This window comes from Lissotriton vulgaris, chromosome 7, assembly GCF_964263255.1.
Source record: "Lissotriton vulgaris chromosome 7, aLisVul1.2, whole genome shotgun sequence".
NCBI lineage: Eukaryota > Metazoa > Chordata > Amphibia > Caudata > Salamandridae > Lissotriton > Lissotriton vulgaris.
Window position 1 is genome coordinate 307,159,489 of NC_141695.1, and position 20,891 is coordinate 307,180,379.

At 43.0% G+C, this 20,891-nt stretch overlaps 1 protein-coding gene across 1 annotated transcript in view; it reads right to left on the reverse strand.

Annotated features, from left to right (window-relative positions):
* Window positions 1–20,891, reverse strand: part of SHANK1 (SH3 and multiple ankyrin repeat domains 1) — a 1,619,594-nt gene that overhangs the window by 140,639 nt on the left and 1,458,064 nt on the right. Inside the window, exon 18 of the mRNA XM_086930109.1 lies at window positions 7,066–7,122. Coding sequence (XP_086786235.1) covers window positions 7,066–7,122 — 57 coding nt within the window. The remainder of the gene's footprint in view (window positions 1–7,065; window positions 7,123–20,891) is intronic.

Consider the following 20,891-nt stretch of genomic DNA (forward strand, 5'->3'; position numbering starts at 1 on the left):
AGAATTATCCCCAGGCATGATACTGGATCCAGAATCTTTTTGCCACAGCATCCCTGTGTGCTGGAGGTGGGGCGACACCACGCGATTCCGCCCAGGCGTTGTCCACGTACGTGACGTCAGCGAGGTCACTTAAGACCCACCCCGGCGCGCCTTCGTCAGTTTTCTTCAGAGAGCTTTTCCGCACCACAACGTGGAGACACCAGACAAAAACTGTGGGAGTATGGGAACAGTGGAGACAAACGACACCATATGGAAAGTGCAACACTGCAGTGTCCTTATGTAGGGGCAGAAGAAAGAACAGAGCAGAGCCCTGAGCAGCCACCCTGCCAGTACATAGACAGCCTTCCCCCTGAGACAAGGAACATGCGTACAAAGCCATGATACAAGTAACAGGTCCACCACCCCCATCCAGAAAACAAGGAAGGGGAACCAGTTCCCAAGACAGGCAGGAACACAAACCTCCAAGCCACCCCAGCATAGAGGGCAACCACCCCCCAAGGAACAAGGGCAAGGCCTGTCCAGATGACCCCTATTCGGAGGTTAGCAGAGGGCCAGGACCCTCAGCAGCAAGAGGAAGTGAAGGGAGGGAGGACAGAGATTGAAGGTAACCCCCCCATCAAACCTGGAGTAGCCAGAGCAGTGGGGCACAGGAGCACCGTAACTCCATCCTCCAAGGAACCAAGAGGAGGAATAAACCACAACCATACAGAGCCACCTGTCAAGAGTAAAGAAGGCATTCACAGGAGACACAGCCCCCCACTGGGAGGCGAGTACCGAAGACCAACCCAAGGGTCCTCACAGAAAGGGGAGGAAGTGCGGCCCGTGAAGGAATCTGTGGCTAGAATCGTCCCTACCAGATACATCGTTACCGGAGATAAGTAACTCGTACATCTGATAGAGACTACTAGCTGCAGATTCCTTCACGTAGAATAGATACCCTAGCAATGCCCACGGGGAAGGAGGGTCTGCGAAAGGACCCCACCAGCCTGGACAGAACAGAAGGTCTCACAGGGGACCAGATCTGCGGGCCAGAAGTGAAAACTTCATCCCCACCAGGCAAGAGGAACCCCTACAAGGAGAACACCACCGACCCCAGAGGGTGGAAAGGAAGAAGAAGAAGACGGAAGAGGCCCGTACCCTCACAGTAGAAGAACCAAGGTCAAGGCTAGAGAGGCCGAAGCACCTCACTCCCTTACAAGGCAACAGAGCTTCCATCCAATGTCAAGACAGGGTGAGGAGGAAGAAGAAGAAGAAGAAGAAGCCAAGAGGACCAAGGAAATGAGGGAAAGGAAGGCGAGCCCCCTCTAGATGGAAGGCAACAGGCCAGCCAGAACAGTGCCAACAGTCATAAGCTGCAAGAAGAACAACCAGGGGCTCCAGAAAGACCGGGCAGTCTACGCCTGACAAGGGAGCACTCAGAATCACCCCAGCCCTCAGGACAGGGGCAGGAAGGGGAGAAAATGCCCGGCCACACCACTACGAGGGGCCACGCGCACGACCTCAGAAGCAAAGCAACGTACGGGAACGCCATGGAGAACCGGCACCAGACGGCAACCAGAACTCCCTAGCAGAGCGCAAGCTATATAACAGCTATCACTACCCCACATAGGGTACGTTAAGTCTCAATACATGGGAACCCTCTTCGGAAGAACTTCCGCAGCAGAGGAAAAAACAGAAGGGTCACGGGGAAAACACACCCGCAGAAGCATTGACAAGCAGCCCAAGCAAGCAGAAGGCCTAATCTCAGGGCCAAGTCTGCGCAACAACTACAGAAAAAACACACATAGGCACAAGGGGCCTTCCAGCAGCCAACAATGCAAAAGTCCCATAGGAGGACTCAATGGCCAGAAAACACACTCCATAGTGCAAACAAGTGGCCTAAGAAGGCCCAGAACTAGCTCAACTCAGCAGTCACTGAGGAGGGGAAGGAGGAGGAGGAGGATAAGGCAGAGGAGGACGGAGCCCTGCCAGGAACCTTTGAATGGCAGAGTCAGCCTGTGTATGGAATAACAGGCTAAAGTCAAACGGAAGATCAATGAGCTGCTCCCGAATATTTTCAGGGAACACGCCGTCCTGAAGCCAAGCATGGCGACGGAGGGCGACTGAGGAAGCCATGGCCTGGCCCAGCACCTCCGAGATGTCCAGAGCGTAGCAGAGAATAAACGTCGTTAGCTCCCGACCATCCACAGCAGGATGCCGTAAGTCCACCTGGACCGTCTTCTTGAAAGCTGCGGATCCCAGAGACTCAGGCGAGTCCCACAAACAAGAGGAGGCCCTAGCCAACACACACAAGGTGTTAAGGGCTCGCAGGGCAGGGCAGGGCTGGTCAAGGCGAACATGTTGCACCCCCAAGAGTCCAGTCAGCGGGCCTCTCGGGACGGCGGAGTCAACAGTGGCGGCAGGGAGGGAAAGGCGGTCCGCAAAAGCGGACTGGCAGCAGAGGGGTGGAGGGAAAGGCACGCGGGGTCACACGGCGCCGGAAGATGCCGGTGCAGAAATTGCTGAGTCACCCGATCCCCTGAGGTGGGACGCCTCCAAGCCCTCGTCAGGGAAGAAAGGAGTGAAGCCTCGAAGGGAAGTAAGATCTCCCTCCCACGAGAGCCCTGGTGGCGAACCTCCAAGAGATGGTCAGCCAGAAAGTGAGCAACCGGGTCACCCATGCGCAGAATGCCCACGGCCGTGGACAGCGCGTGAGCAAAGGCCGCACCCGCCTCCGTAGGTCCCCGTGGTGGAGAAAGCAGCTCCTCCATGGGTGACGGCTGCAAACGAAGGCAGCCATCCCCAAAACCAAGCGGGACGGGCAAGGGCCACACCTGGAAGTCAGAAGGAACCGAAGAATGAGGGGCATACTGCTCCTCCGGCAAACACCTCTGCCTCAGAAAGGGCGGGGAGCCGCCATTCGGCGACGCCAGTGAAAAAGACACCACATGGCGACCAGTCTCCGGAGAGGACAACACCAGTATACAGCCTGCCTCCGGTGAAGGAGCGTCCGAAGACGAATCAGGAGCTTCATTGCTTGTTCCCTCAAGGCCTTCGGAGGCATGGCCTGGCAGTCCAAGCATGACTTTGAATCTTGGTCGAGCTCCAGACACCAGAGACAGATGAGGTGGGGACCGTTAACCGACGTCATGCAGTGGCAAGGACTGCACAGCTTGAAACCTGCACACAAAGTGGAAAAAATACCCTAAATTCGACAAAAGCTGACATCAGCGCGCAGGGGCGGTGTCTAAGTAAATTTAGACCAAGAAAGAACAACAATAATGCAGTGGAATGGACACAACAACAATTTGTAAAGATGATGGAGACCTGAATTAATCCATCAGTGAGAAATTATTCTCTTGCAGACCAATTGTCTTTATTTATAAACACACTCACACTAGGTTGTAAGTCTGATGCATATCGTTATACATCCAATTTTTATATATAAATGTAAAGGAAACCTCGCCCGTAGGACTGCTTCTAAGTTGAAGCGAAAACCTCAAAACTCGGCCAAGCAGATCGCAATGGTAGTTAACTCCACGTATATAGTTGACGGAAAACTCTTGGGCAGTCTCTAAGTGGACCATTCGGCTAACAAAATCTCTGACTATATGAAGTTGTAACGCCCGTATATGTAAAAGTTTGTTGTTTGTTTGATAAAGATATACATATATATATAAAAACTGGATGTATAACGATATACATTGGACTTACAACGTAGTGTGTGTGTTTATAAAAAAAGACAATTGGTCTGCAAGAGAATAATTTCTCACTGATGGATTAATTCAGGTCTCAATCATCTTTACAAATTGTTGTTGTATCCATTCCGCCGCATTATTTTTGTCCTTTCTTGGCCTTCTTTTGCCCAGATGAAGGAGGATTATTAGGGCAAACCCCCTTGTTGGTGCGCTACATCCAATTTAGGGCGTTCTTATTGTCTCTCAAAACATGCAGAGCTATAAGGTCCACATCATCACCAACATCTTTGTCATGCCCTGGTTGTAGAACTACTAACAAAACTATGGAATATGTTCTATTGGCCTGTGGGGCTTATTCCCGCTTTCGATCTACTCGGATTAAGCAGGTTTGCAGGCAGCTGGGTACTGGCCATCATGAGGTTGCCCTACTAATATTTAGATCTGACTTGAGCCTTCTATATGTCTGTGCTGTTGCAAAATTCCTGGGTAAGATGTGGAATGCAAGGAGGAAGGCTTCAAAAACCTAGGCCCAAAGCCATTTAATTTTATTTCCTGCATACCTTCCTTTGAGAGTCACTTGGTTTTACTTTTGGGCCCCCATATTTACACTAGCACCTTTTTCCTTGTACTTTCTAGATGCTAACTTTTATGATCTTAAATTAAGGTCACTTAATACTGCCTTATTATAAACTATGTTAATACTTAGATCATCCATATATTTGTAATGATGACCATTTCTTTTTTATAGATGGAATTTTAGCAAATGTTTCTGAGAATGAAGTTTATTTTTACAAGCTTTTTTTATTGTACCGTGTGTTTAAATCTTTTATGGCACACGATGCACAAATAAAGTAATTTATTGCTACTACTACCGCTACCTCCTGCTAAATGAAAAAAATGAGACATTTAATGTGTAAGTTCGGCACTGAGAAATGTAAAGTCACACTTTAGTTAAGATGTATGCTTATAGAAGTTTTGAGATATGAAAATCTGACTGAACCAGCCCTTTTCTTGTAGGCTATACACTCCTAACTGGAAGGCTCAATAATCCACACCTTCAATAATCCAACTCAGCACAAGGTTTGAAACTTCTGTAAAGATGGTGTTTTGTCTTTGTAGTTTAGGAGACGGAACTAGGAAGCTCATAGGTGGAAGTGACATACAGGCAAGAGCTCTCTATTGTTGAACCAGGGTGCTGGGATGTTATATGATAAGAGAAAAGTGCTTTCCCATTACAAGAAACACATCATCCTGCTACCAAGGTAGGAGAGGCAAGTGTGGGAAATTAATTAGGACTGGTTTAGGACTAACCATCAATGACAAACTAAATATATGCATTAGGAACAGTGTTTGTTCCAATAAAGAGAACTAGTTTGGAGCTTAGGAAGGAGAATTTTCCTGATTGACTCTAACACAGATCCCCACATGGCTTCCAGAGAACAAGGAGCTAGGACTCCTTCCCAGTGATTTATTTTTCTGTCTCCTGATTTATGTTCCAGAACTGAAAGAGCCACTTTCCAGCTGGGGACTCTACAGACCTTTTGTTCCCCCTCCTGAGAACAGTCTAGCTGCTGTAGGAACTTGCAACAAAAAGGCTTGGAGGCTCGGAGCTGTGAAGAGCCTGGCTGCTGGAGGAAGCCTGGGGACTTGAGCGGTTGCTGCAAGTATCATGGATCCAGATGAGCTAGTCCAGAGGAAGCTACTGGTTAGAGAGCCTGAACAAACAGACTGGTTTAGAGGAACTAATGGGCAGGGAGGTGGATCGAACAGCTCAGAACTGCTAAATAATTTAGAGGGGAGGAAACATCTTTATAAGGAGAGCGATAAGGGTACATTGGATGGCGCATATGAGCCCCTTCGTTTAATAATTACATTTAAAAAAGGCACTTGGTAAACGTGCCTGAGAAGATGCAAGAAATAAAAATGTCAGTTGACTCATCGTCTCTCATGGGAGTTGGGCGGGTCAGTAAACTATTTAATTGTCAAAAGGATAATTTCATTGTTTATGACAGCATTGACTATTGGGTTCAGTTGATATGGAATTTGGGGATGGAGAGAAGAAGGCAAAGTATGATCTGAAATGAGTTGTTTGACTACTGCAGGTATACTTGAATGAAAGCAAGGACATGCATTTAGAATAATAATAATTATTTGTGGGCAAAACAATGGCCATGTGGTTTAAGTTGCAGATCCTCTATTTGAACATGTGAGCACATTTCTGGAATGTATTTTAGAGACCCGCTCTTATCCCGCATTCAGCAGCTACTGTATTACAGATTTAGACATTTCTTCTTTAGGAAAATCAGTGTCGTGGAATCTGCGAGTTTTTTTTACTGATGTAGCGAGATGTTCGAATTCTGTGTTACTTGAGATTGGCAACATCTCAACCATGAGAGAAAGAAACAATGTCTCGTTTTCTATTTTTGTGGGAAGCAGAACAAAGAGTAAATGGCATTAAGTGGTAAAAGGAGGTGAACACATGGGTCCAAGCTGGCAAAGAAGAGGGGTAGAACAGTGGTTGAAAGGTTTATTATTAAAAGATACATTAGTGTTGTTAGGTACTGTGTGCTCACCATAAATTGAAAAGCTTGGCTGCATTTATTAAAAATATCACCCTATCAGGAAGGAGTATTGTTGTTAGACCAAAGATAAAAAAATGGATGAGAAAAGTAAAGTGGTAATGATTAGATGAAGAGTATGTGTGGAAGCCCCAATTGGTCTTATACTAGGTGTCAGTAGTTCATTGGTGGGAAGATAATTGATGCTATAGCCTGAATCATTATTTATCAGCTCCTGGTGACAATGAGAAGAGTGTTAGCATTGTAAGACCGTGGAGCTCAATCATTAAGAATTAGGAAGGCCCATAGTGAGCCGGGGTGGGGCTGAGTGCATGTCAAACAGATAGAGTAAGAAATGGTGCAAGAGCTGTCTAATGCAATTCGTTGGAACAAAATGACAGTCACTACAATGTCCTTTTCTTCCTACGCAAGAAGGACTGCTGATCGGCAAGAAGTCAGGGTGTGTAGCTCTTATGTTATAGACATAGACAAATTGGTTCAGGAGGCAATTCAGATCAACTAGATGCATCAAATGGTCATGTCAGGAGGTGGTAAAGAGAAAGCAGGTTCTACCCATGACCCTTTAGTTACAGTGGAGATGAATGAAGTTGGAACTAAAGTTACAGATGTTTTTCATATTTTTAAGATGATTTTTGGAATCAAAATAAATCCTATTTGTCTTTTTAGTCTAGTGCTTGTAGCTTGTTTCATCCATTTGCGTGTAATCAGAAGGTAAAGGGCGGTGTTCTATTAGATTCAGATCAGCTATTGGCAACATGTTCTTGCTCTTTTCATATATCAAATGACGAACAAACAGATTAATTTCTTACTTAGTGCCATTTGGTAAACAGTTCTTTTCTTCTCCGTTGCCAGGGCTGGCTCAAAATCTGCAAAGATATTTTTAGCAAGAAGATTAGCTTGGGACACAGATCTTAAGATGATAAGTGGACTAATGAGAATCAAGCGTCAAGGAGTGATAAACAATGACGTTTAAATATTGCTACAATTTCCAATTGGGTATCCAAGTAAGAATGCACTGCAATGCTTATTCCTGGTCATATTCCATCACAGTGATATAAACGGAAATGTTAATTACCTGTAATCCTTATTCTTCTTTGACAGAATCTTCTTAAAAGCTGTAAGTACTGAATTGTCCGACTTACAGGATTCTATATATATGAAACTGAATGAGAATGAGTGAGTGCATGAGAGTGTTAGTGATAGAGTGATGAAATTAAGGAAGTGAGTGAGAGGGATTGCCCAGTGGCCTTTGTACACAGGGCCTCGCCTCTCTTGGTCAGCCAACTCCTACTGCTCACAACCTTTGGTGAGGTCATAAATTATGTCATCAATGTTCTCATATGTGATATCATCAGTTACGTCATGTGCGATGTTATTTGCAATGCAAGAGGGTGGCATAGGTTACATGAGTCAATGACAGATTCTACAGGAAGACATTTCTTGGTCAATAAAGGATGTATTTAGCTATTCGTGAGTTTTTTTTATAACAAGCCAGTGTAAACTCATTGGTGAAGAGCAAAGTAGAGACTGAGGTCTTGGTGTGATTGGGTCTGGGTCTGATTGCAAAACAATCAGACCCAAAAGTCACAGTCCTCCCTACTTTCAATAAATATAAGGTGACATTATCAGTGAAAATGGATAAGGACACAAATATGGTACAACAACTTACTGATCTAAGTGAACTCTGAAAATCCTTTTGGCAAAAAAACAGAAGACAGGCGTAATATCAGTCCCCCAGGAAGAGGAGGAATGTATCAGACCAAAGAAGACCACCAGTTTTCCTTATTTTAACAGTAGAGGTAATGTTAAGCTGAGCAAGTGAAAAACGTGGAGGCAAGGCTAGTTTGGAAACAATTGCATTTAGTGCCTGAAGTACAGCCAGGATAGCCACAGCAGGACAGAGGCAACTGCTGTCCACCTCTACTGCCACTCCCATAGAAGCTCCCAGACCAACCAAACACAACTATGTCAGAATCCCATAACAAATAAGCAGAGGTATTGCAATGGCTATGGCTCAAATGGCATGCACTGGAGAACCTGGAGTACAAAAAAGGTCCCAAGAAGACGCAGGTGAACAAACCCCAGTATGGGTGATTTAAACCCCTTAGAAAATTGGAACCCACACTGACCGAAGAACCTAGATCATCCTCTGGTAGGTGAACTGCCTGAAATTAAGCCAACAGTCATTAACGAAAGGAAACTGACAGTTTTATAGAAAATTGATTTTTCAAACATTCAAGAAATATGAGGTCTAAGATCTTAGTAGAACCTTTAGCTAAGTGGATGATAAGTCAACCATCCCTCCTACAACTAAATCCCTTCTACTGTAGAAGAATGTGGGAAGTTGAAAGCTTAGGTGGCTTGCAAGATTTCTACCTGAGGATCTCCGAACTGTTGATAAATGCCTTGAAATAGATTCACACTCAGACTTTTCTGTCAATGATAAAAGGATTCCGCTCAGAGTATCTGCTGCCACATTCTCCTCCCCTAGAGTGTAACTGGTTGTGAATGCACATAAGTGAGATTCTGCCCAAGTACATATCTTGTGAGCACTACGTCCAGGGAATGCAACTGAATTCCCCCTGGGTCTCCCAAGTGGCAGTTCACATAACATTTTGCAACTTGATTGTCTGTTCATACAAGAACCTGAACTTCCAAAAGGGCATAAAAGTGTAGACGAAAACTCAGCATGGCTAATTGTTTTTTTTACATTTCGAGCACTGCTATACTTATGTTCAAGTTCATAGACCTTGGCAAGACATTCAGCCCAGGACTGCTTCCTAATCCTTCAAATTGCGGCAATATCAATGAGGCAAGAGAGGTTAGAATCATTCCGCTAAAGAGATTCTCTAATGGAAACAACTACTGTACATACTTGATGACTAACCTGCAGACAGGAATTAACAGTTCAGAGATTCAGGCATCATGGATGCCAGTGGAGTAGAATGTGACAAACCAGAGCCTTCATGTGATAGGGAGCCCACAGTACCACACTGAGGCAAACATGGACCCCAGCAGTTGTAACCATCGACGCGCTGTAGGTGCATGTCAGCTCAGCAGGACCTGTACGAGAACCTTTGACTTCGAAGTCTGATGAGGAAGAAGAAAATCCTTGCCAGCAGACTTGTCAAATAGATCCCCATACCAAAGCTAGACATTTGCTTTGTCTGAAGTGGGATTGTTTTAGATTGAGCAGCCACCTGTTATACTGACAACAGAACTAACATAAATGGTGTTTTGAACAGTCTTTTCGTAACAGAGACATGGACTAACCAGTCAACTAGGGAGGGGTGAATGATGATTCCTTCCTGGTGACATGGATCCATCAAAAGGCCAAGCACCTTTATAAACACTTGGGGTGCAGATCACAGGCCAAAAGAAAGTGCATAAAACTAGACATGTTTGCGCTGTACAGTAAAATGCTCGACGTGTTGGTGAACATCTTTGATGGGAACATGAAAGTAGGATCTTATACATCCATGGATGCTATGAACTTTCCAGAAGACAAAGTTGCAATGATGAACTAAAGAGAGCTGATCTTTAATGAGACAGTGCCTACAACTACATTTACCTTGATGAGATCTATAATTAGACTCTCTGGATTTTTTAGGGACCAAAAATAGTTTGGAATACACTCCCAGTTCGATGCAGAACATGGATGACAGCTCCCTTCAGTAGAAGGTCCTGAAAACCCCTGCCTGCATAGGATTCTTCAGCTCGGGGATGGTATGAAATTGAGGAGTGGATGTTTCTGGAGAAAAGAAAACAAGCAGTTGATGTGCATTTCTTTATGATAGTCATCACCCAATGATTCAATGCCCTCTGAGTCCATGTACTAAGGGACAACATAATGACTGAGTTAGAGTTGGAGGAATGGGCGCTATTTATGTGTAATCAGGATAGCAGAGTTTCTTTAAAAGGAGGAGTGCATCATGTGAGGTCAGAAAAAGCACCACATCAGAATCGCACTATTGCCTGATGAAGAATCTGCCTCAAGACATTACAGGACGTTAAGGAGCATACTTGAAGGAAAGGAAGGTGAATGTCAGGCAGCTGGAGGAGGCAGTAGATCTTCAGACGCCTGGTTGACCAACTTCTTCAATAGTGGACTCATAATATAGCATGTCTTTACCTCAATGTAAGGGATTTCATAAAGATATTTTATACAAATTCCACCTATTACCTCAGTGTCTTCTTCAGTATAATGCCCTACCTGCATTAGGTATGCCCAGGCGTGGGTACTGTGCTCACTCTGCCACAGGATTCAAGCTGCACCTTACTTGAAATGGCCCAAATAGGCCTGAACTGGTCTTGTGTTTGTGTGGCAGCTTGGGCTGGACTGTTCCCACTGTAGCAGAACCAAGGCAAATTTGGATATAGTCAAAGTAAAGCAATCTGTGCACGCCCGGTTCAACTGTCTGCAATCAGCAATGGAAAACAATGTGGGTGCTGGTGGGCTGTCACCCACTGATCACAGGTGACCTCAAATATCCATTAATGCAACGTATCAAACTTGGTAAAGTTCTCCACCCCAACACATTTCAGATGATTCCTTATGAGTTCTAACTACTCTGAATCAATCCTTCAGAAATAAAGACTTGTTGACCAAATGATATTCAAAGTGCTTGTCTTAGTTTTATTCACTCAATCTCATTCATTTCAACAATCTTTTTCCTTTCAATAATCTTCAACTTTTCAATCCGGTATCGCGTGTAAACTAAACATAAAATGATCCTTAGCGAAAAAATACTCAATACATTTCGGACCCTAGGTCCTTCATCAGAAGCAGCCATGGTCGATGCAGGGAAGAGCGGTGGGGTGGGGGATTTTGACAGACTACGACGAGGGGAAATTATTTATTTATTTCCCTCGTGGTCCTCTGTTGAATCCCCCCCTAGCGTGGCCCCACCACTCTTACCTGCACGGGCAGAGGCTGATCATGAGGTTATTTGTGTTAAAAAACAAAAGAAAATAATGCAGTTGAATACATTCATGCTTTCAAGATTTGCATGTAAATGAACTCATGATTGTGCATATGTAAATGACACTTACCCATGTGTTAAAATATTCTATTTTGATCTTATTACATACATTTTTTAAAATATTGTTTTGGGCGATTTGTAAAATGACCTGGCCAAACAGACCTATTATCAGGTATGAATCGCTTTAAATGTTCTCAAATGATGTCTACTTCGTAACCTAAAAAGTATTGTGAAGTTATACTCACCAATAAACTTTTATTCTGAACTGTCACCATTCACTTGAATAGAACTCCCATTCTTGGATATGAACTGCAACGGAGTGCGATTGTTCCATATAATTCAAAGTAGCCTGAGGTACATATATATATAAGCTAGCAACTGTCATTAGTAATAAGTGCTTCTCCAAAATAAGTGTTTCCAAAAGAATGCCTAAACGAAAACTTACTGATTATTCAGTGATATTGGGAACCTCGCCTGATGTGTTTATTACTGCAATGCTGTAAAATGCCTCGAGGTAGTAAACCATGTGGTAGGACTCATTGCGGTTACTCAATCAGACTCCTTTAACGGTGGCCATACTGTAGCTGTGTAATATGCCTAAAAAATAATCAGTATGCTGCTAATCATGCAGGGCTCAAACTAAACATTTTTAACAGATGGATCATTTTAAATAGATAAATAAATAAATAGTCATGTGTGGCTAATTCCCATGAATATTGACGATAGCTCATGAGCATTGAATCCTAATGCCTCGTTAAATTTTCAGTAGTAATATTTTAAAAATTAAATACTCTGTCTCAATCCAAATAATAACTATTGAGTGAGCCTGAATGCTAATGTTCCATGATTTACACAAGTATGAAACCCACTACAACATACATATGGGTAAATTAATTTACTAGCAGCGTTTTTTGCAACCATGTTCAAATACGTGTTGCCACATTATTAATCCAAATTGTTACAATTCAGTGATGCATAACTCTAAAGTCCACTGTTTATATGAGCCCAAAGTTAATTTAATTATAAATGGGAACAATTTGACAAAATACACATTACGTTTGTGTTTATTAGTGGATTTGAGTGAGTTTGAATGTTTATTGAAGACCCGCTTTCACTGGAGCACCTAACTGCTTATCGACTTGTTATGTCTAGTTTAGAGAAGGGCTATTTCTGATGATTATTGTTCTTCTGTGTGACTTTTAAAAAAACGAACCAAACTCCTAATTACTCAAGTCTTATAAACAGATCCTTCAAAATCCAAACCTCTACCTGCTTCTCACGATCATGGTACATACAGAGAAAATACGCAAAAATATACACAAAAATGTAGATTATTAGTCATGATCTTGTGCATATAAATAATACATATTACATGTTTTTTTTAAAGAAATTGTATCAACATGTCCACATATATTGATATGACTGGCAGTGTCCACTTCCTACTCCGTTTATTGAATCATCTCCCATTTTGTCTTTATATGAAGCGTGCATATTCAATCCTATCCTTTTATCCAAAGTATATAGTTCTCTTTTTAGCAACGTTGTTGTAAACCATTTTAGGACACTATTGTAAATTTCCCGATTCATGCCCTTATATAGGTATAAATCACCATATCCTTATATAGGCATAGAAATCATAACAATACTTAGGCATAGCTCATGCAGTCCAAATACGGCAGGGCTACTTGCACTAGTTCCGAAAATCTACAACGATTTCTTGGAAAACTCGGCTTCAGCAGCTAGGGACTTTCCCTTGCTCGAGAACTGACTTGTCCAAGAACTCACGGAGTTTTCAAAGAACTGAGAGTCTTTAATGAGGTTATTATGCCCACCTTTACGTTAAACTCGGCAACTTCAAGGTATAACTATGCCCACACTTGCCTTAGCAAACACACAGTGGTTTGGAGCAGTTCGACTATCTACTTGCCCGACGCATCCTGCTACAGCAAGTGCCGAAGGAAGCCGAACCTCCAGCAGACGCACTGAGAGAGACGTTTTCTTTTCTCCTGCCGAGAAATCCAGCTCCAGTGTTTCCAAGTTACCCCTGCGGGTTGTTGGGAAATCGAGTCCCGAGACTGACCTTCTCCATTCTAAACTAAGGTACGGAGCTGATTAGACCCTAAGAGAAATCTTAGACAGATTCTTGGCAAAAGAATACTACATTTATGCTACACGTCACTTACTTCTTCCCTCGTACAAAGCTTAGGTTAGGTACACCGGGGTAGCCGTATTTTAGAAGCACCAGTTGAGTACTTTTAGCCTCTGTTATTTATGTATGTATTTATCTATGGTTTAGGAACCATACAATGCTCTTACAGTATTATTTTATTCTACTCTTTATACTGTATGCATTATATTTTACAACCAGTTTTACGAAAGTAGCAGTTCATTTCTTATGCTTGAGAAAGAAGACTGTTCAATGAAACCTTTTTATTGAAAACGCCTGTCTTTCTATTTCTCTGCACCTCTGGTGAAACAAAGCATGCACGATTGACTGAGTCAAATATATTTCTATTGTTTCCATGACTCTGATGATCAGTTTTACCTTGGGTAAACAAAGTTGTCATGTTTAGGCGGTTGTCAGAAACTAATCTCTTCTTGTGAATTCGAGAAAGTTTCTAGTGACCTCTGAGCTAGCTGGCACTCACAATTAAGTCTATTATATTCGATAGAGACCTAGTAGACCTCAGTCCTACGTCTAATTTATAGAATATATTATTCCAATGCGCAGAGCCTATTGGGAATATAGGAAATACACTTCATGGCGCCCAACATTTAGTAAGGCACTGATTTAACGCTAGATACTAAAGTAACTCAGTTGTGCTTTTCACAGAGACCCCTTTATCCCGTAAATACTCCAATAGACGTCTGGAGTGGGTTAGAGGATAAAATATCCGCCATATACTGAGTAGGACAAAAAATCCTATGTATTAGTTTTGGTTTTGTTCAACGTTGAAGGATACAGTGTTCCAAAATATTGTGCACCTTATCTTTATTTCCTTGAAACATTCTCTGCAAAACTTGCAACAAAATGCAATATAGCGACGAAGAGAACGGTGGACTTGCAGGCACTATTACCCGACCGGGTTTAGACGGGACAGGTCTCCAACAAAATGACCCGGATGCTATAATCATCCCGGAAAACGTAAGGAAAGCCATAGCTATAAAGCTTATAGAAAATGGCCTATCACCAAGAGGTGGTAGAGTCATTTTTGTCATAGAGGCACATGAATATCGGCAGACAGAGTTATTCTATTCATGGATTGTCTTTCCACAAGTAAATCCAACAACACATGTGTTCCACTTCTACAAGATGGAGGAACATCCAGCGGAATACGTTACTTTCGAGGACGTTGAAATTCCACTAACTTACCAAGAGCATCTGCTCTCGTTTAAAGGCGTCCTACAACATCAAAATCATATTACCAGGCTCGGTCCACTAGGTAAACGAGGAGCAACATGGCCGGTACTAGCCAGCTATACACCACGTCCTAAAATTGAAAGAATGTCAGATGTAGAACTGTTAGCTCAGCTAAAACAATTAATTAAAATACATAGACAATTGGTACAATATGGCATGCGGACGTTAACAGTCCAACCTGCTATTAGAATTAGACAACCCACCCCTCATCAGGGGAATACAAACAAAATCACACCACAGACATACAATCAGTCATTGGTAAATTGCCCGCAAAAAAGGAACAAATTCCATTCCGGTGAGCCCAGAAAATTACTCAAATAGAGGCAGTATTTCCCGATAGTACACCGAATGAAAAACAAAGGATTCTAACAATCTGTTTACCAATGGGGATTGCACTACACGTGGAGGACTGTGACACTTGGGGTACAGTCTTTGCTTCAAGCTACACAAAAACACCTGGTGTCCTGTCTATGGCGGTAATACCAGACGTTCTGAGACAGATTCAAAATGAATACGGTCCAGAACCAGCCTTGAATCTTGGTATAAAATTACTGAAAGATTTCAAACAAGTCTCAGCTATTTTATTAGCTAACATTAAAGGTGAAGGAGCATCCGTGGCAATCCGCCAAAAATTAAAAGAACTCGATATTACTGAGCAACCGTATGAACTTGCCAGAATTATTGAAAAATCCTATGAAGAACTAGGAAGAGATAGTTTGGGAGGGAAACCTGTAAAGCCCGAATTCACAGAAAATCCTGAAAAAGTTTTTATCAAAACAATCTAACTACTCCTAAAAAGAAATGGAAAAATAGTAGACAGCCACTTTCTAAAGAGAAGCACTCTCAGTCCAGAGGTAGATCTCCTCAAAAGGAGCACTCGGAAAAGAGGTATAACCTTAGAAATAGGAATCATTTAAGAAAACCTGATAAATATCAAGATACTGATACACGATCCTCTCGTACCTTTCAGACTTCCTCGCAGATATCCGAAAAAAGAGGACGATCAGAACACAAAGAAGAACGCGAGAAGTCCAAAGACGATCAACACGTTCCGAAAAATAAGAAAACTCAATTCTCCAAAAAGAAGGTAGCACGTACTAAAGTCAGACATGCCGAGGATCTTGAGGACACAACTCTAGAACGGGGAGTGCGCCCAGACAATGCTGGACAGCGCAGCAGAGGTCACCATAGCTCGCGGAATCCTGAAAGACCATCTGGAGAAGTGGATCTGAATGAAAACATTCAGGTTGAAACTGCCGACACCAGGGCTAGTGTACCCCTTAAGTTATACGAAGTAACACTACGGATAGAGGGCGACATAACTAGAAAAATAAAAGCACTCTTTTGGGAAAAACTATCTAAGGGTTATGACATCCTGTTGGCTGAAAAAGACTGGCCACCTGAATTTGTCAGGAAGTGCTCACATGGCGAAGAAATAATTATGCCAGCCTTCTCTAATCATATTCCTATTAATAAAAAATATACCTATGCCAGGAAATGGGCTGTGGCCCAGGCTCCAGCATTATATAAAAATCAAGTGGGATGGGATGAGGACTCCCCTCACCATATAATCCAGTTGAAAAATCAACCTACTGCTCAGAGGCAGTATCCAGTAAAGCAGGAAGATAAAAAACAAGTCAGGGAGATCTTAGATCAACTTGAATACCAAGGGGTGATTGAAACATGAACCTCGTCAATGAACCAATCCTTTGTTTCCTGTCTCCAAACCAGACAATACATATTGTCTAGTTTTGGACTACAGACATTTAAACTCTTGTTGCAAAACTTTTGCAGTACAAAATGCACACAGTACAGCACTGATGAATAACATCGTTTGCAAAAAATATAAAACTACATTAGATATTTCTAACGGTTTCGTCTGTCAAAACATTGCACCAGAAAGCAGGTATTTGACCGCTTTCTCAATAATGGGGACACAAGAACACTTTTGTCGTCTCCCCCAGGGATTCAAGAACAGTCCTGGATTATTTTCAGCCAGAGTAACTGAGTTCCTACAAACGTATGATGATGAGGCATTATCTTATGTAAATGACATCTACCCTACAGATGATGATTTGGACAGGCACTTGAGCAGGGTGAACACAATAATACTTGGATTCGCCTCTGAAGGGTATGAATTCAACTTTAAAAAATCAAGAATTGCCCACCTCAACGTCCTATTCTTATAATACGAACTTTCAAGTGAAGGCAAAATCCTGGCAGCAAACGTTTTAGAAAAATGTGCGCTGCTCCAACCTCCAAAAACGCTGAAAAACTTACAGTAAATTTTAGGATTCCTAAACTTCGGAAGAACTTACATTCTGAATTACGCAGAAAGGGTTAAACCTCTCTACGAACTAATCAAACCTGATTTCAAACCAACTAATTGGACTCAAAAACACACAGAAATGTTGCGTTCAGTACAAACAGACATTTAGCAACAAAACATTTACAAACACGCCATAATGTACGCAACCTTGTAATCTGAATCATCCCAGGGAGATCCAGATTCACATACCAAACCTTTAATGAAGATGAAAAGGTACGAATAGCTTACAAATCACACTTGTATACACAAGCTGAAATGAAATTCACTTCAACAAAAAAAATTCTGACAGCGGTTCAGACTGTTGTAGCAAAGGAGAGAGCCCTCGCACAGGGTAAGCGAATAAAAGTCGTTACACCTGTACCAGCCTTAGAGGCAGTGACAAAGGCAAGCATTCCAAATGCAAAAGTTTTACATCCAAGATGGATACAATGGGTTAATTCTCTTGCTGCAACACACGTCGAATACGTTTTTGACCCTTACTTGAAGACACAAAAATTTCTCCAATACGAACAAGAATGTCCTATGCCTACTGAAATTCTACCTCTAGAACATTACGGCTGTATAATTTATACAGACGGATCAGCACAGCCCGCGATTGGGGGTAAACAAGCTTATAGTGCAGCGTGCGCGATTGTTAAAGGTCGCAGGCGCGATGGTAAATTCCGACCTATGATCAAAAAAACGTAATCTCTAGGAGACTGTACAGCTCAGCGAGCTGAACTCCAAGCTTTCAAGATGGCGCTTGAAAATACTGATCGCGAAATCCCCACACTTATAGTGTGCGATTCGTATAACTGCGTCCAGTCTTACAATGAATATCTGCAGAACTGGGTTCAAAATGGTTTTAAAAACGCAAAAGGTGGCACAATCAAGCATAAAATTCTTTGGGAACAAGTAGTTCTTTTACAGAAAGAACTACAAAAGACTCACATGATCCATACACTGAGTCATCAGCGTGATGGCGTTCCCGTTGAAGGGAATTCATTGGCTGATGAAGCCGCGAAGGCAGCTGTGCAAACGGCTTCCGTAGCTACAATCAATCGTTCAAAAACAACAATAGACGGTGAAACCATGCTCGCTGTCAATGCCACGAGCAAAGGCAGCGGAGCCGCGTTACCTCTAAATTATCCACTCAAATATAAATACATAATTGATGCAAACTCTGTTTCTTTTGCTTGAATCCCTGGAGTGGGGGATAGGGTAATTCCAAATAGGAACCGGAGAGGTGCTCTGATTCATGAAGCACATATGGGAGAGGGTCTGATACATCAAGGGATCTCTAAATCTCTATTAGAATTGATGTACTGGTGGCCAGAGATGAAAGCTCAAGTATACAAATTCAGAATTAATTGCGATGACTGTTACAAATACCACAGTTTTGAACACCACCAGATTCCTGACTACAGCGTAGCCAGCCAGTACAGACACCACTGTTAGACAGCATAAGGCTATCTACATGCGGACGTCCGAATGGACTGTTGCAGTCCCCCAAATATTAAGACAAGATTCATTTGGATGTGGCCTCAGCCCTCGGCTGACGCCCGACCTGTTATAAAAGATTTGCAAGTCTTTATCGGCACATACGCAATCGGCACGCTTCATTCTGACCAGGGTTCTGCTTTTAGCTCTAGGGCTTACAAGGAGGCCATGGCCAGCTTGGGCGTTGCATTGCGATTTTCGAGTCCATTCCATCCTGAGGGAAATTCGGTTGTGGAGAGAAAAAACGTGACATAAAGCAATCTATAACAGCTAGGGTATTAGGTTCGGGTGATGGGTGGTTCAAACATCTAATAAATGTCGAACGTAGTCTTAATAACCTGCCAAGAAATTCTCTGGGTGGAATCACTCCTTATGAAATCCTTTTTGGTACTAGAATGTTGGTTGAAAATCTCGATCGTCACACTTCAGTGGTGGAACAAAAACCATTTGATATCAATTATCGTTTGGCTGTTTTACAAGACTTAAATGAAACAAGAAGAAGTCTAAGTAACACCAGTGAAAAGTCAATGACCACTGAAGAAAAACCACCTGCCCCAGCAAGACCTGTCTGGATTCCAAAGGTTGGGGATCTAGTCAGGGAGAAAATAGTGGACAAGAAGTAATTTGGGCCTTCTTACAGACAACCAGTACCTGTACTAGCAATCCACGGATCAAGAACAGTGCTATTGCCGCCCCTTTCTGGAAGAAAGGAGAACTGGTCTGTATCAATTTACCTGGTAAAACCTCACCATGTGGCCAATAATAAGTAGTAGGCCCAGTGGGCTCCCAAGATGTAGCAGACGACCAAATCTTGCTACCATCCAAGAGGTTCAAAGTGAAAGACTCATCACCTTTGAAGATTCTAAAGTGAGAAGTTACTTACCTTCGGTAACGCTTTTTCTGGTGGATACAGTATCTGCCTGTGGATTCCTCACCTTGTGAATATCCCCTTCGTCAGCAACATTCGGAAATTCTTTTGTACTATGCCAACGTGGACGACGTCACAGAAGCACGGCATCGCGCGAGGCTCCGCTGACGTCACCAACTCCATAATAGACCCACGTCGGCGTGATGACATCAATTCCTCCCTTTTTTCCGTGCCTTCGAGGCACACGGACGGACCGACAACAGTATATATATATATACAGTGTACACAGTACAATATAATCAAGGAAACACACACAGTGTGCAGACAATGTAGCAAATCAAGAAGAATAACACACTTCTTTAGAAAGTAACATATATACATTAAAACATTGCATTATCGTAAGTATAGAAGAGTGGAAAATGGGGAGGCGGGTGGGTATGTGAGGAATCCACAGGCAGATACTGTATCCACCAGAAAAAACATTACCGAAGGTAAGTAACTTGTTTTTCTGATGGATACATGTGCCAGTGGATTCCTCACCTTGAGAATAGATTCCCACAGCAGTCCCACTCCCGGAGGAGGGTGTCCACTCACTTTATACCAAGAAATCCTGAAGGACCGAGCGTGCAAAGTGACCATCACTCCTCACCTCAGAATCTAAGCTGTAATGCTTTGCAAAGGTGTGGAGGGAAGACCAAGTTGCCGCTCTACAAATGTCCTCTACACGAACACCTCTGGACAAAGCAGATGTAGAAGACTTAGCTCTAGTGGAATGAGCTCTCAAACCTTCTGGAGGTTCCTTACCGGCCAGAGAGTAGCATACCTTGATACACAAGACAATCCATCTTGACAGCGTACGCTTGTGCACCGCTTTGCCTCTTCTGGCACCAACAAAACCCACGAAGAGCTGGTCATCAACTCAGAACTCTCTGGTTCTGTCATAGTAAAAGCTCACCGCCCTCTTTGGGTCCAAGCGGTGAAGTCGCTCCTCCTCCTTGGAAGGGTGAGGGGGAGGATAGAAGGTAGGGAGGGTAATGGACTGCCCCAGATGGAAGGGAGTTACCACCTTAGGCAGAAAAGCAGCCCTGGTCCTGAGTACCATTCTTTCAGCATGAAAGGTCAAGAACGGGGGTTTTGAACTTAGAACTTGAAGCTCACTTACCCTCCTTGCCGAGGTAAGCTCAATCAGAAAGACCGTTTTAAAAGATAACAACTTCAAGGGACACCTGTGCAAGGGCTCGAAAGGTGAACCCATTAGGAATGTAAGGACAAGATTCAAGTGCCATTGAGGCACAATAAAAGGAGTGGGAGGAAATTTATTCATAAGGCCTTTTAAGAAACTTAAAATAATAGGTGACTTAAATATGGACGGTTAGTCCGGCAGGCAAAGAAATGCAGACAAGGCCGAAAGGTAAGCCTTCGCTGTTGCTACAGCAAATCCTTTCTGAGCCAAAGAGAGTGCAAACTGAAGAATGTCGGATAAGCGACGCTTCAAGGGGTCCATGGACTTCTCTTCACACCAGGTGACAAATTTGGACCACCTACAAGAGTATATA